The sequence below is a fragment of the Maylandia zebra genome, linkage group LG18, assembly GCF_041146795.1.
Source record: "Maylandia zebra isolate NMK-2024a linkage group LG18, Mzebra_GT3a, whole genome shotgun sequence".
In the NCBI taxonomy this organism is placed as follows: domain Eukaryota; kingdom Metazoa; phylum Chordata; class Actinopteri; order Cichliformes; family Cichlidae; genus Maylandia; species Maylandia zebra.
Genome location: NC_135184.1, coordinates 10679171 through 10693890, shown reverse-complemented (window position 1 = coordinate 10693890; position 14720 = coordinate 10679171). Strand labels below are relative to the sequence as shown.

At 39.8% G+C, this 14720-nt stretch overlaps 1 protein-coding gene across 1 annotated transcript; it reads left to right on the top strand.

Moving 5' to 3' along the window:
* The first annotated feature begins 320 nt into the window (after positions 1-320).
* acss2l (acyl-CoA synthetase short chain family member 2 like) lies at positions 321-14422 on the top strand. Its single transcript, XM_076876446.1, has 18 exons — positions 321-589; positions 742-937; positions 2479-2570; positions 2730-2833; positions 4875-4947; positions 5577-5652; positions 6556-6640; positions 6936-7073; positions 7636-7806; positions 7893-8026; positions 9486-9618; positions 10467-10523; positions 10801-10881; positions 11266-11374; positions 11527-11595; positions 11750-11926; positions 13744-13818; positions 13901-14422. Exons 1-18 carry the CDS (start codon positions 466-468, stop codon positions 14026-14028), a joined length of 2022 nt encoding a protein of 673 aa, XP_076732561.1. The 5' UTR covers positions 321-465; the 3' UTR covers positions 14029-14422.
* Positions 14423-14720: the final 298 nt, after the last annotated feature.

The window sequence follows — 14720 nt, the reverse complement described above, 5'->3', positions numbered from 1 at the left end:
GTTTACTCTGAAAGTGAATAATTGTTGCATACCTCTCTATTATTATTATTTTCTTCTTTTCACCAACATCACCCATCAGCCTCCTCCCTTCAAAAAAATGTTTGCCTGAATCCGCAGCATTTATCCTGCTGGGGGTAGACGCCTCCTTGTCCTCCTCCACCACCCACTTGCTTAGAAACATAATGTGATCAGCAGGCCAGGGATGGCTCATCCAATGAAAAAGTGGGAGTGCTGCACTCCATGAGCTGATTGGCTGCCCTGACTCTAAGCAGACTGAGCCAGAGCCTGCAGATCAGGGATTAGGGGTGGGTCTTTCTGCATGCTGAATTGTGTTGGTTCAGTACAGGCCTTGTAGTGTTCTTACCTCACCCAGGAGGATTCAGACAGACCAGCAGGGACTCAGATTATACCATTTTCTGACTCACTCTCCAATGATATAGGCCTGTCTGCATCTGTACTTCCAAAATGGTTGTTCCTGAGTCTCAGGACAAAATGTACTACCCTCTTAATGACCTGCAGAAGGATGCTTATGTGCCTGACTTTAACTCATATCTGGCATTGTACCAAAAGTCTCTGGAGAATCCAGAAGGTAGGTCAAACTTGTCTGTATTTTTAGTGCAGCGCTTGCAGCGCTTCCTTGCCATTCATATCTCTTTGAGCCTGTCTGCATACAGTATCTCTTTGTGCTAATCTGCCTTATCTGCATCCCATAACACTGATAAAAGGTATCGTCTGTTTTAGCTTTCTGGAAAGAGGTTGCTGATGAGTTCTTCTGGAAGAAGCCTGCAACAGCACCGATGCTGCAATACAACTTCGATGTGACGAAAGGGAGCGTTTATGTGAAATACATGGAGGGAGCCAAAACCAACATGTGCTATAATGTCTTGGACAGACATGTGAGGGAGGGGAGCCTTGGTGAAAAGGTTGCCTATTACTGGTAAGCACCAGCATGCCCCCAGAGGAAATAATAGCTATGATGGGAAATGCTGCCTGGAGTTATGCTAAGTATTCCAGTCAAAAACAACTGCTGTGTCCCCTGTGCTGACCCCAGAACACCAAAACAAACCACAGGCAGTGCACATCACTACAGCAGTGCTTCTTCTTCCTGTCAGAAGCAGAAGATAAAAATTTACAGATTTTATACACTATCTGTCCAACAATTTCTTATTGTTTTATAATGCAAAAATCTATTTCTATTTGATTAATCAACTACAAAAAGTCTAACTAGAGCAACTAACTTCACTTGATAGACGAATGTACACACATTACATTTTTAAACTTATTCTAGCTTTAAATTTTAAGTCATTTAAATGATTTGAACCTGCAGTTGCGTGCTGATGACCCCACGTCCTTGTCATATTACAATAAAGCCTCTACTTTATGATGTTTTACTATTATATTATGACAGTTATTATTTGCTCTGTCAGCTGTTTAAGCTTAGCAAGCAGGAAGGTTGTTCTGCACGCTCAGCAATGTAAGGGTTCAGTGGAACTTGGCATACTGGAAATCACCTGTAGGAGAGCATTAATGCTATTTACACTCAAACAAAGCACTTGTATGATATACCTGCTCACGTGTTTGCCGTGACTATTTTAGTACACTCTGTAAGGAAACTATAACTATCAGCTGTGGTGACAAGTTATCAATTTCCACATGGTTTGTTTTGAGCAACAGTTGATCACTCATGTGACTTTAGCTCACGCTTTGTCCAAGTATAATTTGAACAACTGTCTAAACTGGTAGAAGAATGCAAAAATTTATTTTATTTTTTTTTAAATAGAACAGCAAAAATGCTGCAAAGAGTGCCATTTCAACAAAAATCTGGGGCCGTGAAAGAAGTTTAAGTGACAAATCAAAAATAAACACATATGAAAAGTAATCTGCTTCTATAGTATTTGTATAGATTGGTATAGATTAAATATGGGAAATTTTGATTATCTCATATTTTGGCAAGTGGAGTCATATAAATGTTGGAATTAAAGAGGTCTCATGATCGACCCCTGCGGAACGCCATGTCTGAATTTGGTTTGCTCTGCTGTACATTTTCCCAAAAATAAATAAAGACTTTGACAACATATATGCAGGCTATTTCACATAGAGCTGCGTTACAACATTTGCTATCACATCTTGAAGTCATTTCTCAGTTGCAGAATTTCATCTGTGCAGTCATTTATTTCATCATTCCCATTTGGCTTGGTACCATGCTTTCTGCTGCCCCTTCAAGTGTGCCAAATTGTTTTCCAAATAACTATCCTGACAAACATCCAAGCCTAATATAGACTTAGCAAAAACAGGAACAGGTTATCTCTACTGTGAACTCAAAGAACTCACCGGACAACACTGTTGGGGAAAGTGGGAAAGTACTTTTGTGTGCAATTGTTTACCAAAACAGACGAAGAGACCTCTGTAGAATCACAGACAGGTTTTGTAATACATTTATACATTTGAAAGTTTCTCTCTTGTGTGCTGTCTTATCAGGGAGGGAAACTCACCTGATCATCAAATGGCCATCACCTACAGCCAGCTGCTGAGCCATGTCTGCCGCTGTGCTAACGTGCTGAAGCAAATGGGTGAGAACCTGAGCTTATGGTCATGTCCACGATTAGTCCATAATTATTTAGTCCATGATTATAATACATAAGTATAGCTTTACAGATTTTGCTGAAAAACTTAGTTTCAGAGATAGAGTGGCAGTAACTTGTTTTATATGTATATATATTTTTATTAAGGTGTGAAAAAGGGAGACAGAGTGTCTATCTACCTACCGATGATCCCAGAGCTTGTGTACACAATGCTGGCCTGTGCCAGGATAGGTGCTGTTCACTCTATTGTGGTAAGTACTATTATGACTATGCACCATATGCAACAATTTTACAAAACTGAAAAGTCTTTTTTTCCTGTCCAGCATTCTCTAATATCATATGTGCCATCTGCATGGTGCATTTTTGCAGACTGTCAGAAAGTAGGCTGCTGGTTCTTGCTGCTCTGATTTCCACAAGAAAACATTGTCTGAACCCGAGCTGTTGCTTCTGTTAGTGCAGACTGCCCTGCTCCAGTAGTTTATCAGTTGTCTTCTACATGAACACAGCACCAGCAGCACCTGCACTTAGTATATAGGTCAGACAGTTGCTGGCTGTTTCCAGTTTGAGAAGGCACTAGAGTCACTGCAATTCTGTAAGCAAGCCAACACTCTTTTAGATATTTAACCTTGCTCTTCCATGCAAAGGTTAGTAGCTCTGCTTAAAATAACTCTAGAATGTGACTCCAAAGTGGGCGCTTTTTATAACTCGCAAAGGCTGGCAGAGTTAGATATAAGTGACCTTGTCTTTGCTTAGTCATTGTTGTATATCGTCCAACTCTCAGTTTTGATCTGATTAATTTACTTTCGACAGGAACAACACTTGGCATGGCAACATAACAATCTTTGGGACAGCGCCAGCTTTTTAGATTATCCCGTGACTGCTAATATTAATCATGAATGAGCAAAAAGGATTGGTCCATGGAAACTTGCAGGAGAGCCAATGCCAATCATGCAGTGACATTTTGCTGAGTCCAGAATCCTTAGTGACCTGATTCATAATGCTTCATCAACACTGAAACTTTATGCTCTGTGAACCATTAACCTTGTCCAGATATCCAGACCTCCTGTCTGGATTCTATGTGAATGACAGTCATAGAAAAGAGCAGTTAATGTCTGTCTGCTTTGTTATGTAAAATTCAACAAGGTTTCTAAATCTGTAAATGATGATGAGAAGGAGCAGCATGCTCCATCACGGTGTAATATCAGAGACATAACAGCTTAGTTTAGGATTTTAGAAGGCTCCACACTTCTTACAACTTCCAGCCTTTAAAAAAAAAAGGAATATGTTGGCTCAGTACTCAGCAACATCTGCTAGTCTGGCTCAAGGGTTCTGACTCAGTTTTAAATTTGTAAATGATGTTTCCTAATAATTGTGATTTATTTCTCATGTTAGTTAAAATAACTTACACACACTAAATAAAAAGCATTTAAAGCTGCTATATTGAAACAAGTTGCAAAAAAAACTCTCTCAGCAGCCATCCTTTGCTACCTAGTCAGTCCCAAACAGGCAACATACACAGTTATTGAGTAGCTGATAGGCATCAAAGTGGAGAATTTGGCAGATCAAGAGCCAGTTATTTCCCTCAAGATCTGGTATAGCTGAAACACGACGCTACAGTCAGTGTGAAGGAATTGCTACAAACACAGCTCCAAATATACATTAAATGTTGCTCTATGTTGGTTGGATGATTTTGTGTAAAAACCTTATTTACACCTGCCGCAAGTGCCTTAAAATGTAGTTATTTAGCCAGTTCTTCATTAAGATTATCAAAACAACTTTATTTGGAGGTAAAACCAGGAATTCTTCTTCGTTTGGTCTCCATTTAGGGGTTGCCAAAGTGGATCATCTGCCTCCATGTTTTCTCTCACTACACCCATGGCCCTCTTCTTTGATCTTCCTCTTTTCTTAATGCCTGGTAGCTTCATCTTCAGCATCCTTTTTATCCAATATATCCTCTATCCCTCATGTGTTTTTGTCAATGCTGCCATCTTATTTTACTCTGTAACAACTCATCCCGTCTCCATCCTGCCTGCACTCTTTTCTTCACCTCCATCGTGCTTCGGATGATCCGATTCAAAGCAGCCCAGGTATATAAACTCATCCAGCTTTACTGCATCTACTCCTGGCTTCTTCACCTCCTCCTCTCCAGTTGCTCTTTCACCTGGTCCCTATTCTCACTAGAGAAAAAAAACAAGAATTCAAAAGTGCTTTCTTTAAAAAAATCGTGCAAATGCTCCTGAAATGATTGTTTCTGTTATCTAACGTCCTCTGTTTTTCTCTTTGCTTGTTCAGTTTGCAGGTTTCTCCTGTGAGTCTCTGTGTGAAAGGATTGTGGATGCCCAGAGTAGTGTACTGGTGACAGCAGGTAGGTCTTCAGGCAGCCAAGTGTTTGTCCTGTCCCTGCGTTTCCCAAGGTGTGGCAGAAGGATAAACTGTACATTTTATCCATTTGCACACATCAGATTACGATGTAGCTGACTAGTAAGCACTGTTACCACTCTGCAAGACAATCTTAAGTTTACGTCTTTGCAGGGCCTTTCTGTTTGAGTTTTCTCTGTGAGCTCTGATGTGTCAAACAGAACATGTTAGGTTAATGCTGCCCAAGTTAATCCAAGATATTCCTGCAAAAGAAGCTCTTGATGTTAAGAGTTTCACTATCTGGTTATATGAAGATATACAAAGGAACAAACATAGCTTTGTTTTTCGTTTTAAAAGTAGGACTCAGCACAAAATTAAAAATGATCAAAAACAAAAACCACCAATCTCTATTCTAAACACTGATTAACTGTGCTTGATGTGTACATTGTTCTTTTGTGGTCCTCACTCATTCAGTAGCTCCTAATGTGTCTGTTTAAAACATGTGTGCCAAATGGCAGCACCACAATGAGATGTTTTGTTTTGCCAGAAGCTGCAAAGATGATTCCCTGCTGTTTACTTTTACTTCTTCATCATAGCTCTCTGCCTCTACCTGTTCCTCCCTCTGTCTCCTGTCAGATGGTGTTTACAGAGGAGAGAAACTGATCAACCTGAAGCAGATTGCAACCGAGGCTCTGGAGAAGTGTCGGGAAAGGTAGCTCCTGCTTACAAAGCCTACACTTTCCCAGATTTCAGTAACCACCCTTATTTACACTGGCTGCAGCTGGTAATGGAAGTCAGCCCCTGGAATATGAGTCATTGCACACACAGACGCACACACACAGAGCAGTCAGCTGATATCAGAGATGTTAAAGAATAATACAGCAAGACTTTTACATTAACGAGGTTGCCGGGCAACATGGAGCACCTTTATCAGGGAAGCCCAAGCTGCTCATCTGCTATAGCAACATGACTACGAGGAATGTTAGCTGAGAAGCAAAGCATGCTGGGAAGGATTATGGGAGTATCTGGGGTACAGATGTGGTTAGAGGTAACTTTGAGGCCATATGTGAAAAAAATCATTTTATGTCAAATTTTCATACCAACCCTAACCCCTGTTATAATTACCATCAAATCACAGTATTTACTTTATTTACTTAAATTACTGTTATGGTGATACTAATACAGAGTTGAGAAACATGAGAAAAAAACATAAAGCTCAGGAACGTTTACGTGTATGTGGGTCCCCCATCTATGGATCCCCTGAAATTATATAATGTATGCTTTTTAATCTTGTGCACAAAGTATACATACAAGATTTGTGCTGTTCACAGTGACCTAATATAGGAAAGAACTGTGTTAAGTCTACAAGGAGCAAACAGCAGTAATCACTTCCAAAAAGAAACTTTTTTTTGGATAAATAACTTGTGGACACATGACAAAATATTTCATCTCATGGGACTTCAGGCGCTCGACCTACAAGAACCAAGATGTGACCCCAATCCAGTATTTGCAAATCCTTGGAAAGCAGAGCAGCATGCATGCACTCAGTATCCATTAGGCAAAGACTTTATGCTTTTACTACCTTTCACTGCTTTTCTTTTTTTTTCTCTTTTAGAGGGTCAGCTAGTGTCACCAAATGCCTCGTCATCAAGCACCATGCACTGAAGACAAAAAGTGGAGGTGCATGCAACAAACTACAGGTTCGTCAGCTCGAAAAATGAACACACAGTGACAAACACATATTTGTCACATTGTAAAACGATTCTATATACATATTTATGTCTTTATTTGAATAACTACAAGGGGAAAAATATATTTCAGAACCAAAAAAATGGTTCTGTCATATTTTTCCAAATATTTAGCCTTTAGCTCTTCTGGGCATTCTAAATTAGAGTTGAAATTGGCATGTTGCACTCCTGCTGGTGTGCTTGGCAAGCAGCTGTAATGATCCGGTTTATGAGTTTGATTTGTTCCCTCCTGTTGTGGTGCATTCAGACCCCCTGGGACTCACAGTGTGATGTTTGGTGGGATGAGGCCATGAGGGACTCCTCTGAGGAGTGTGAGCCCGAGTGGCTGGATGCAGAGGACCCGCTCTTTATCCTCTACACCAGCGGCTCCACCGGCAAACCCAAGGTGAGGCAGACGTTCACATGCAGGCGAGTTTTTTTCCACAAACACAGCAAGAGGCATGAGGGAAATCTTATCATTTACACAAATCGCAGCATCTATTTATTACAATGATAAGCCTATAATGACTTTAACCGGGCCAGCGTTTACATAATCTGCCATGAAATAGTGAGAATTAATGGTTTTCTGTTGCTGAGAGGCACAAATGTAATCCTTGAAAGTTATCTGCAAGCTCCACTGTTGTATTTGTGTATTCTATTTGTGTGTGTGCGTGTGTGCGTTGTTATAGAAAACACAGAATTTATGGATTTTTCTTTTACACAGACATGTTTCTTTCACTCAAGACATAAACTTTAACTTTAAAATGTTATGGTTTACCTTATGGGCACTTGTTTTTTATTCCAAACAGGAATTCGCTTTCCCACTATGAGAGCATGTAAACAGAACTTGACTAATATGCACACAGAAACACACCTCCATACACATCTCCTCTGCCAGCATTAACAGATCCCTTATTTTTGCTGTCTTCTGTCTCCTTGTTGACCTATTTTTTGCTCACTTGAAACAGGGTGTTCTCCACACTGTTGCTGGATATCTGCTCTACACGTCGATGACCTTCAAGTACGTTTTTGATCATCACCACGATGATGTGTACTGGTGTACAGCCGACATTGGCTGGATCACCGGACACTCCTACATCACCTATGGTCCACTTGCAAACGGTGCTACGAGCGTCCTAGTGAGTCAAATCAGCAAGGTATCACATGTATAGAACATTAAACAAAAACCAAACCTCCGTGTGCATGTGTCTGCATGTTTTTGCAGTTTGAAGGTATCCCTGTTCACCCCCATGTTGGCCGGTTCTGGGAAGTAATTGAGAAGTACAAAGTGACCAAGTTTTATACAGCTCCTACAGCCATCCGCCTGCTGATGAAGTATGGACGAGAGCCACTACAGAAGTATGTGGACACATCATCTGCTGCAATAAATAAATAATTACAAACAGCATTAGCTCCAAGATATTTTGGCTTTAAGGTCGCAGTTTTACTGGGGAAGTGGTGCAGTTGATGTGGTGCCTCTCTTGATTTGGAAAGACCTCCGTCAACTTGTTCACTTCTTATATAACAATTTGGTTAGTGTGTTTTCAGATTTAGAGCTATGACCCAATATGGGAACAATTGAAACCTCTTCTTATAAACTACAGGATAAAAACAGAAGACACTGAGTGTTTAAATAGATTTTTCTTTCTCTGAACAAAGAGACAAACAACAAACAAATGGTTTATTTTAACGAAATATTTTAACTAAGCAAATCTAACTTGAGTAGTATGACAAAAACTTTAAGGGCTTTAATCTGACTATTGATAGACTGTCATATTTGTACTAAGTTAAAGCTAAGTTTAACATCTTAGCCAAGTACTTATTGTAAGCATTGGCAACAAAAGACCTCTTTCAGATTATTAATTTATCATATTATTAATATTAACTATGTGATACTTTCAGCTGCTGCCTTGTCACAAAGAGTTCCCACAATAGGTACCACCACATTTAATTTGGCAATTTTATTCCTGATGCCCACAAGTGGAATCCCACTAGCGACCTTTTGCTTGCTAAGCTAATGCCTTAACTACTACTCTATTAGCCAAGCATTAGTATGAGCACATTTTTAATATTTACTAAGTAGTGATAAAATAAAGGCTTAATTTATTTTGTTTAGTGAGAGTTAACATATGTACTAATATTTGAAATCGTGTTTGTTAATATACTATGTTTACATTAATAAGGATTAATGTCTATGCTAGCTTTGCAGCCAGTTAGCATAGCTTAGGAGTTGCTTTCAGTCTTTGTGTGAAGCTAAGCTAACCTTCTAGTTACTGGAGCTGCATATTTGAGTATAGAAGGGAGGGTCAATCCTCTCATCTAGCTCTCAGCACTAATAAGAATATTTTTCAAAATTAATAATTAATCGGAACACAGTGTTGGCACAGTAGCGACAAAAATAAATATTCCAAATCACTAATTACAAGTTTGGTAGAACTGTAGATAGAAAATATTTAGCATAATCAAATAATAGTCTATTTGTCCAGAGAATTTAAAATAATCTTACTTAGACAAACATTCTCAACAATACATGCAAAAAATGAGTCATTATAGACAATTATGAAAAATTAAAATTATCAGCTATGAAAGCTTAAAAATGCAAAGTCTCACCGAAGTCAGATTTTAATTCACTATTTAAACAGAGCACAGTATCAACATTATGGTAAGGCTAAAACAACATAGAGCACTGAAGTTGTAGTTTGAAGGTGAGATTGTTTCCTTCTTTGTTGTCAGTAAGGAAGTTTAGACTTTGAACTACAAAGAGCATGATAAATACCACTCAATGACGTGATCTAAGGGAAATCTTTTGATTTGTCAGGTATGACCTCTCCAGCCTTAGAATTCTGGGTACTGTGGGTGAACCCATCAACCCAGAGGCGTGGCAGTGGTACTATGAAGTGGTTGGTCAAAGCAGATGTCCCATCGTTGATACCTTCTGGCAAACAGAAACGGTAAGAAACAAGAAACTGACTACAGAGGTGTTATTAGGAAGTCGTACTCAGGCGTATCGCTTCAGAAGAACTGCAGGGTCTGAAACAACTTTTGTATGATGAGCTGGGATAGCTCTTCTCAGGATGTGTAGGTGTTTAGATTCTAAGATGATGCTAGGTATGCGTCAATAGGGATAAAACGATAAAAATATATAGTACCTCAATGCGGGATTTTCCCAAACCAGTCACATATTCTTCCTGTTAAATGGGATTTTTTCCTTTCCACTGTCGCCAAGTGCTTACTTGTAGCAGATCATTTGAATGTTGGGGTTTTCCTTTATATCACAGTAAGGTCTTTACGTTACAATATAAAGCACCTTGAGGTGACTGCTGTTGTGGTTTGCTGCTATATAAATAAAATTGAATAAAATATTTGGAAACGAACATGGAAGAGAAGAGAAAAACACTGCTCCCACAATATTGAAATACAACAGTTAAACTACACTATATAAAGTCTTGTAGTAGTAGAAGAATTAAAGGTATTAATAATTTTAATTGAATTGTAGTGAGCATATGCTAAAACCTTTAAAATGCCCAATAGGAAAGTAGTCCTTTTGATAATCAATGACATTTTAAAAAAAGCCATGATTGGGATTGTTTTTTTTTTGCTTGCTTTCTTTTTCATAGGTGGGCAACAGGCATCCCAGCCCACCCATAGATACACCACTGATTGATTATATTCTTGATTGATTGATTGATTGATTGATTGGTAATTTATTTCAACATGTGAACAATATACAAGGCATATCAAATGTTTTGCTTTATTACCTCTTTGTTGCTGTGATATTTTATGTTTGTTTTCTCCTTAGGGAGGTCATGTCTTGACTCCTCTACCTGCTGCTACACCGCTGAAACCAGGCTCTGCTGTAAGTGATAACAGTTCTTCCACGCTGACATTTCTAAATCTAAAACATACCTGCATGTGAGGACTGTCATTAGTTCAAGTCGTGCTGGTATGCAAGGGTTTTTCCCTGTGCGCATGAAAATGGCGAGCATGATTTAACAAAAGCAGGGCAGGAAATGCAGCCTGGTTCTCCTTATTATGATCCAGATAATGATCTGGAAGAAACGCTGCAGCTGCAGGGGAGTTATTAAATGAAACAAAACAGTTATCTCACATTAAATCCAAAACTCATATTTCAGACTTTCCCTTTCTTTGGGGTGGAGCCAACCATCCTCAACGAGCACGGAGAGGAGCTGGAAGGTGAAGCTGAGGGTTATCTGGTAAGTTTCAATTCAACACAGCCTCATTTCTCTCTGTCACAGTGATCGTATCGAGCAACAACGAATACATGTGTGGTAAAGAGGAGAGGAGAGGAAGACGAAAACGATGTTTCACTGTTAATGTTGGCCAATGAACCAGCAGCATGTTTATTATCTGAATGTAATCAAATACTTTTAGATTTTTTACATTTTCATTTACATTCTTCACCTTCTTATGCTTTCTGGAAGTATTTTTCCTGGATGTGACGTTTATTTTATTTAAAAATAGTTTAAATAATTATATAAAAAAATTAGAAGAAGTGTATTTTTTTGTCGTTGAACTCTTCAGTGTATGGATGCAAATAAAATTTCAAAATAGCAATGGCAGTAACACCTCTCTTTCAGGTATTTAGGAGGCCGTGGCCTGGAATAATGCGCACTGTGTTCAAGAACCATGAGCGCTTCGAAAATACCTACTTCAAGAAATTCCCAGGCTTTTATGTGACTGGAGATGGTGAGATCCAAGAATCAGCCCTAGCTGGCTATCACTCCCAGGCTGAAGATTACTCAGGATAGAGTTTTAGTTCTCAACATGAACAATTTCTCACTAAAGCACCAAAGTGAACCACGAGACCCCATATAAAGTTTTGTTTTGTCCTCTCTCAGGCTGCAGGCGAGATAAGGACGGCTATTACTGGATCACAGGGAGAATAGACGACATGCTGAATGTGTCAGGTACGGTGCTGTCCCTCAGAACTTATTTTAAGGCTGTTATCTAATTGACATAAATAACTTTAAATATTCTCAGCACATTTTTATTTATTAGCCTCTCCAGGAAATTGTGCTATTCATCTCTGCAATGGCCTTGCGTATCTTTTCCCCCCCTCAGGCCACCTGATGAGCACAGCGGAGGTTGAGGCGGCCTTGACGGAGCACGCGGCTGTGGCGGAGGCTGCGGTGGTGAGTCGACCTCACAAGGTGAAGGGAGAGTCCCTCTACTGCTTTGTCACCCTCAAAGACAGCAGGGAGTTCAGTCACACGCTGGTGGATGAGCTCAAGAGACTGGGTGAGACCTTTGATTAGGGTTAAAGTCCACTAAAATTCATGCGTCTTTGTGTATCAGTGGTCTCTTGTTTTGCATTTGATCTAAAATAAAATGTTAAATTAAATACAAATACAACTTCTGCTGGATTCAGTCCTGTGAAAAACTAAGCAGTAACTGTGCAGTAACTTGGCATAATTGTTTTTTGTAAGACTTTATCAATCTCTCGTACCTTTGGGAAGAACCCTGGCCCACTCTTCTTTACAGCGTTGTGTCAGTTCATTGAGGTTTGGATAGGTTTGTTGCCCTCTTATGGTCCCGCCACAGCCTTTCAATCAGGTTTAAGTCTGGACTTTGACCCGATATTTGCACCTTGATTCTTCTCTTTTTCAGCCACTCTGTTGTGGATTTGCTGGTGTGCTTTGACAATTTTAGCCAAGTGTTCAGCTTTTGGACAGATGGCCTGATATACAAAAAGAGTTCTTGGTGGATAAAGAAACTGCAAGGTGCCCAGGTCCTGTGACTGCAAAACCAGCCCAGATCATCTCCACTTGACAGTTCGTGCGAAGTGTTCGTGCTGTGTTTTTTTTGTTTCCCAATGTGGGGTTTGTACACTTTGGACAAACATCTCCACTTTGGTTTCATTTGTCCAAAGAACATTTGTTAAGATGCAACTTTCCTAACATAAGCTGTTCTTTCATGTTCTTTTTGATAGAAGAGGCTTTCTCCCGCTATTCCTCTTAACCAAAGGTATACCTATTCAGTCTTTTTCTAACTGTACAGTCAGAACATTCAACATTTGACATATTAATCGAGGCCTGGACTCTCTGACATGCAGCTCTTTGGTTTTTTTTGCTAGCCTTGGGGTGAATTTGTTTTATTGAGGTGGTCAATCAGATGGTAATTAAATGCTACTTACCCACTTAATTGCTATGGAAGCAGTAAGGATGTACTCAGTTCTTTGCAGGACTGAAAATTAATACAGCTTAAGAAAACTTGCCCAGTTGTGGGAAAAAAGACATTGTCTGGTCTAATTCTTCTTCTTATTTTTACTTCTTTATCAAGAAAGACCAACAGTAAGGGATACACTTTTGTCAAAAGGTTAAAGTGTCTTTATTATAGTATCTAAATCACTCAGGACATCGAAGTCAACTACATGCTGTAAAATTTCATATTTTTCAAGCATGTTCCATATGTTCTTGAAAAATTAATAACAGTTAAAACAAACTGAAAAACTAAAAAAATACCCTTTGAGGGTATAATACATGGGTTTTCAAATAAGTTTCCCCAACTTTTTTATGCTTCCTGTTTCTGCACCAACAGAACATCGTACTTTAATACTTTTATTATTTGGCTTTGGAATAGCCAAATATGAAAGTTCATTTACAGCCAACTGTTTATGTTACAGGGTAAGTTATTTTATTATATGGTAAATGGCCTGTATTTTTATAGTGCTTTACTTAGTCCTATGGACCCCAAAGCACTTTACACTACATTCAGTCATCCACCCACTGATGGCAGCTACATTGTAGCCACAGCTGCCCTGGGGCGCACTGACAGAGGCGAGGCTGCCGGACACTGGCGCCACCGGGCCCTCTGACCACCACCAGTAGGCCATGGGTGAGGTGTCTTGCCCAAGGACACAACAACCGAGACTGTCGGAGCCGGGGCTCGAATCGGCTACCTGCCGATTACAAGACGAACTGCCAACTCTTGAGCCACGATCGCCCCACTTGCATGCAATTGAGAAAAAAGCTAAGGAAATGCTCCAAAATAAAAACAGCCTTTTGTTTCTTTTTTTGATTGATTTTTTTTTCCTATTTTCTACATTCTCTTCTCAGTGAGAGAAAAAATTGGCCCAATCGCTACACCAGACTTCATCCAGAATGCCCCAGCGCTCCCAAAAACTCGCTCAGGTAACAGTCCAACACCTTTATAAATCGACATCATCTTCCTCTACTTGCCTCCTGTGTAACATCGTGTCCTCATCCACTTCAGGAAAGATCATGAGGCGAATCCTCAGACAGATTGCTCGCAACGACAAGGACCTCGGGGACCTCTCCACCCTGGCTGACCCCAAGGTGGTGGAGGTTCTGTTTAGCCAGAGATATGAAGCTGCAGCCTGAAGAAGAAGAAGAAGACAACAAACTCTATGGCTTCAAACTATGCTATTGTACAGATGAAGACAATCACAAACTGCTGCTTTTTGGGTGTGAATGATGGGAATGGGATCACAAAGCACAGCACAAAAATACAGCAGACATTAAAATGTTCTGATTTTTTTTATGTATGAGAGAAAACAAAACATAATTGAAAATGTCAAATTGAATCCCAGATGTGCTTTTTAAACAGATGTATGAATGCGGTTGTGTTGATGGTTTGTGTTTGGGCCAAAATGTCACACGTACTAGTTCCTGTGAAGATGTTGAAGGATGACCTTAATCCTTATTTACGCCTTCTTTTCGACTGATGTATATTTCCAACCTGTGGTACATTTCTATGAATAAAGTGTTTAATCCAGCTGTTGTTTTTGTTCTTTGCCTTTGAGCACAGCAGCTGATCGACGCCCTCAAGTGGCAGGAATCATCCTCTGCATCGGCTGCACTGTGGGTTACTACAACATCCTTTTAACTGCCATGCGGAGGTTTTCTACCTTTTGTCGTCTAACGATGCAAGGAGTGCACACACACGCAGCTTTGATGATGTGATCTGTACGGCGGGGAGCAGCGATTATGGGAGACCAAAGGGAGGAGAGGGCTGTTTTATCTTAAGAGCAGTGGATTCTTTTGAAACTACAAGCATCTGTTGTTCTGAAAAA

Excerpts from the sequence above, each read along its gene's own strand:
- acss2l (XM_076876446.1), top strand. The coding sequence starts at position 466 with ATGGTTGTTCCTGAGTCTCAGGACAAAATGTACTACCCTCTTAATGAC. Across the intron at positions 590-741 it reads GTCTCTGGAGAATCCAGAAG|CTTTCTGGAAAGAGGTTGCT; the intron begins GTAGGTCAAACT and ends CGTCTGTTTTAG. Across the intron at positions 10,524-10,800 it reads CGCTGAAACCAGGCTCTGCT|ACTTTCCCTTTCTTTGGGGT; the intron begins GTAAGTGATAAC and ends CTCATATTTCAG.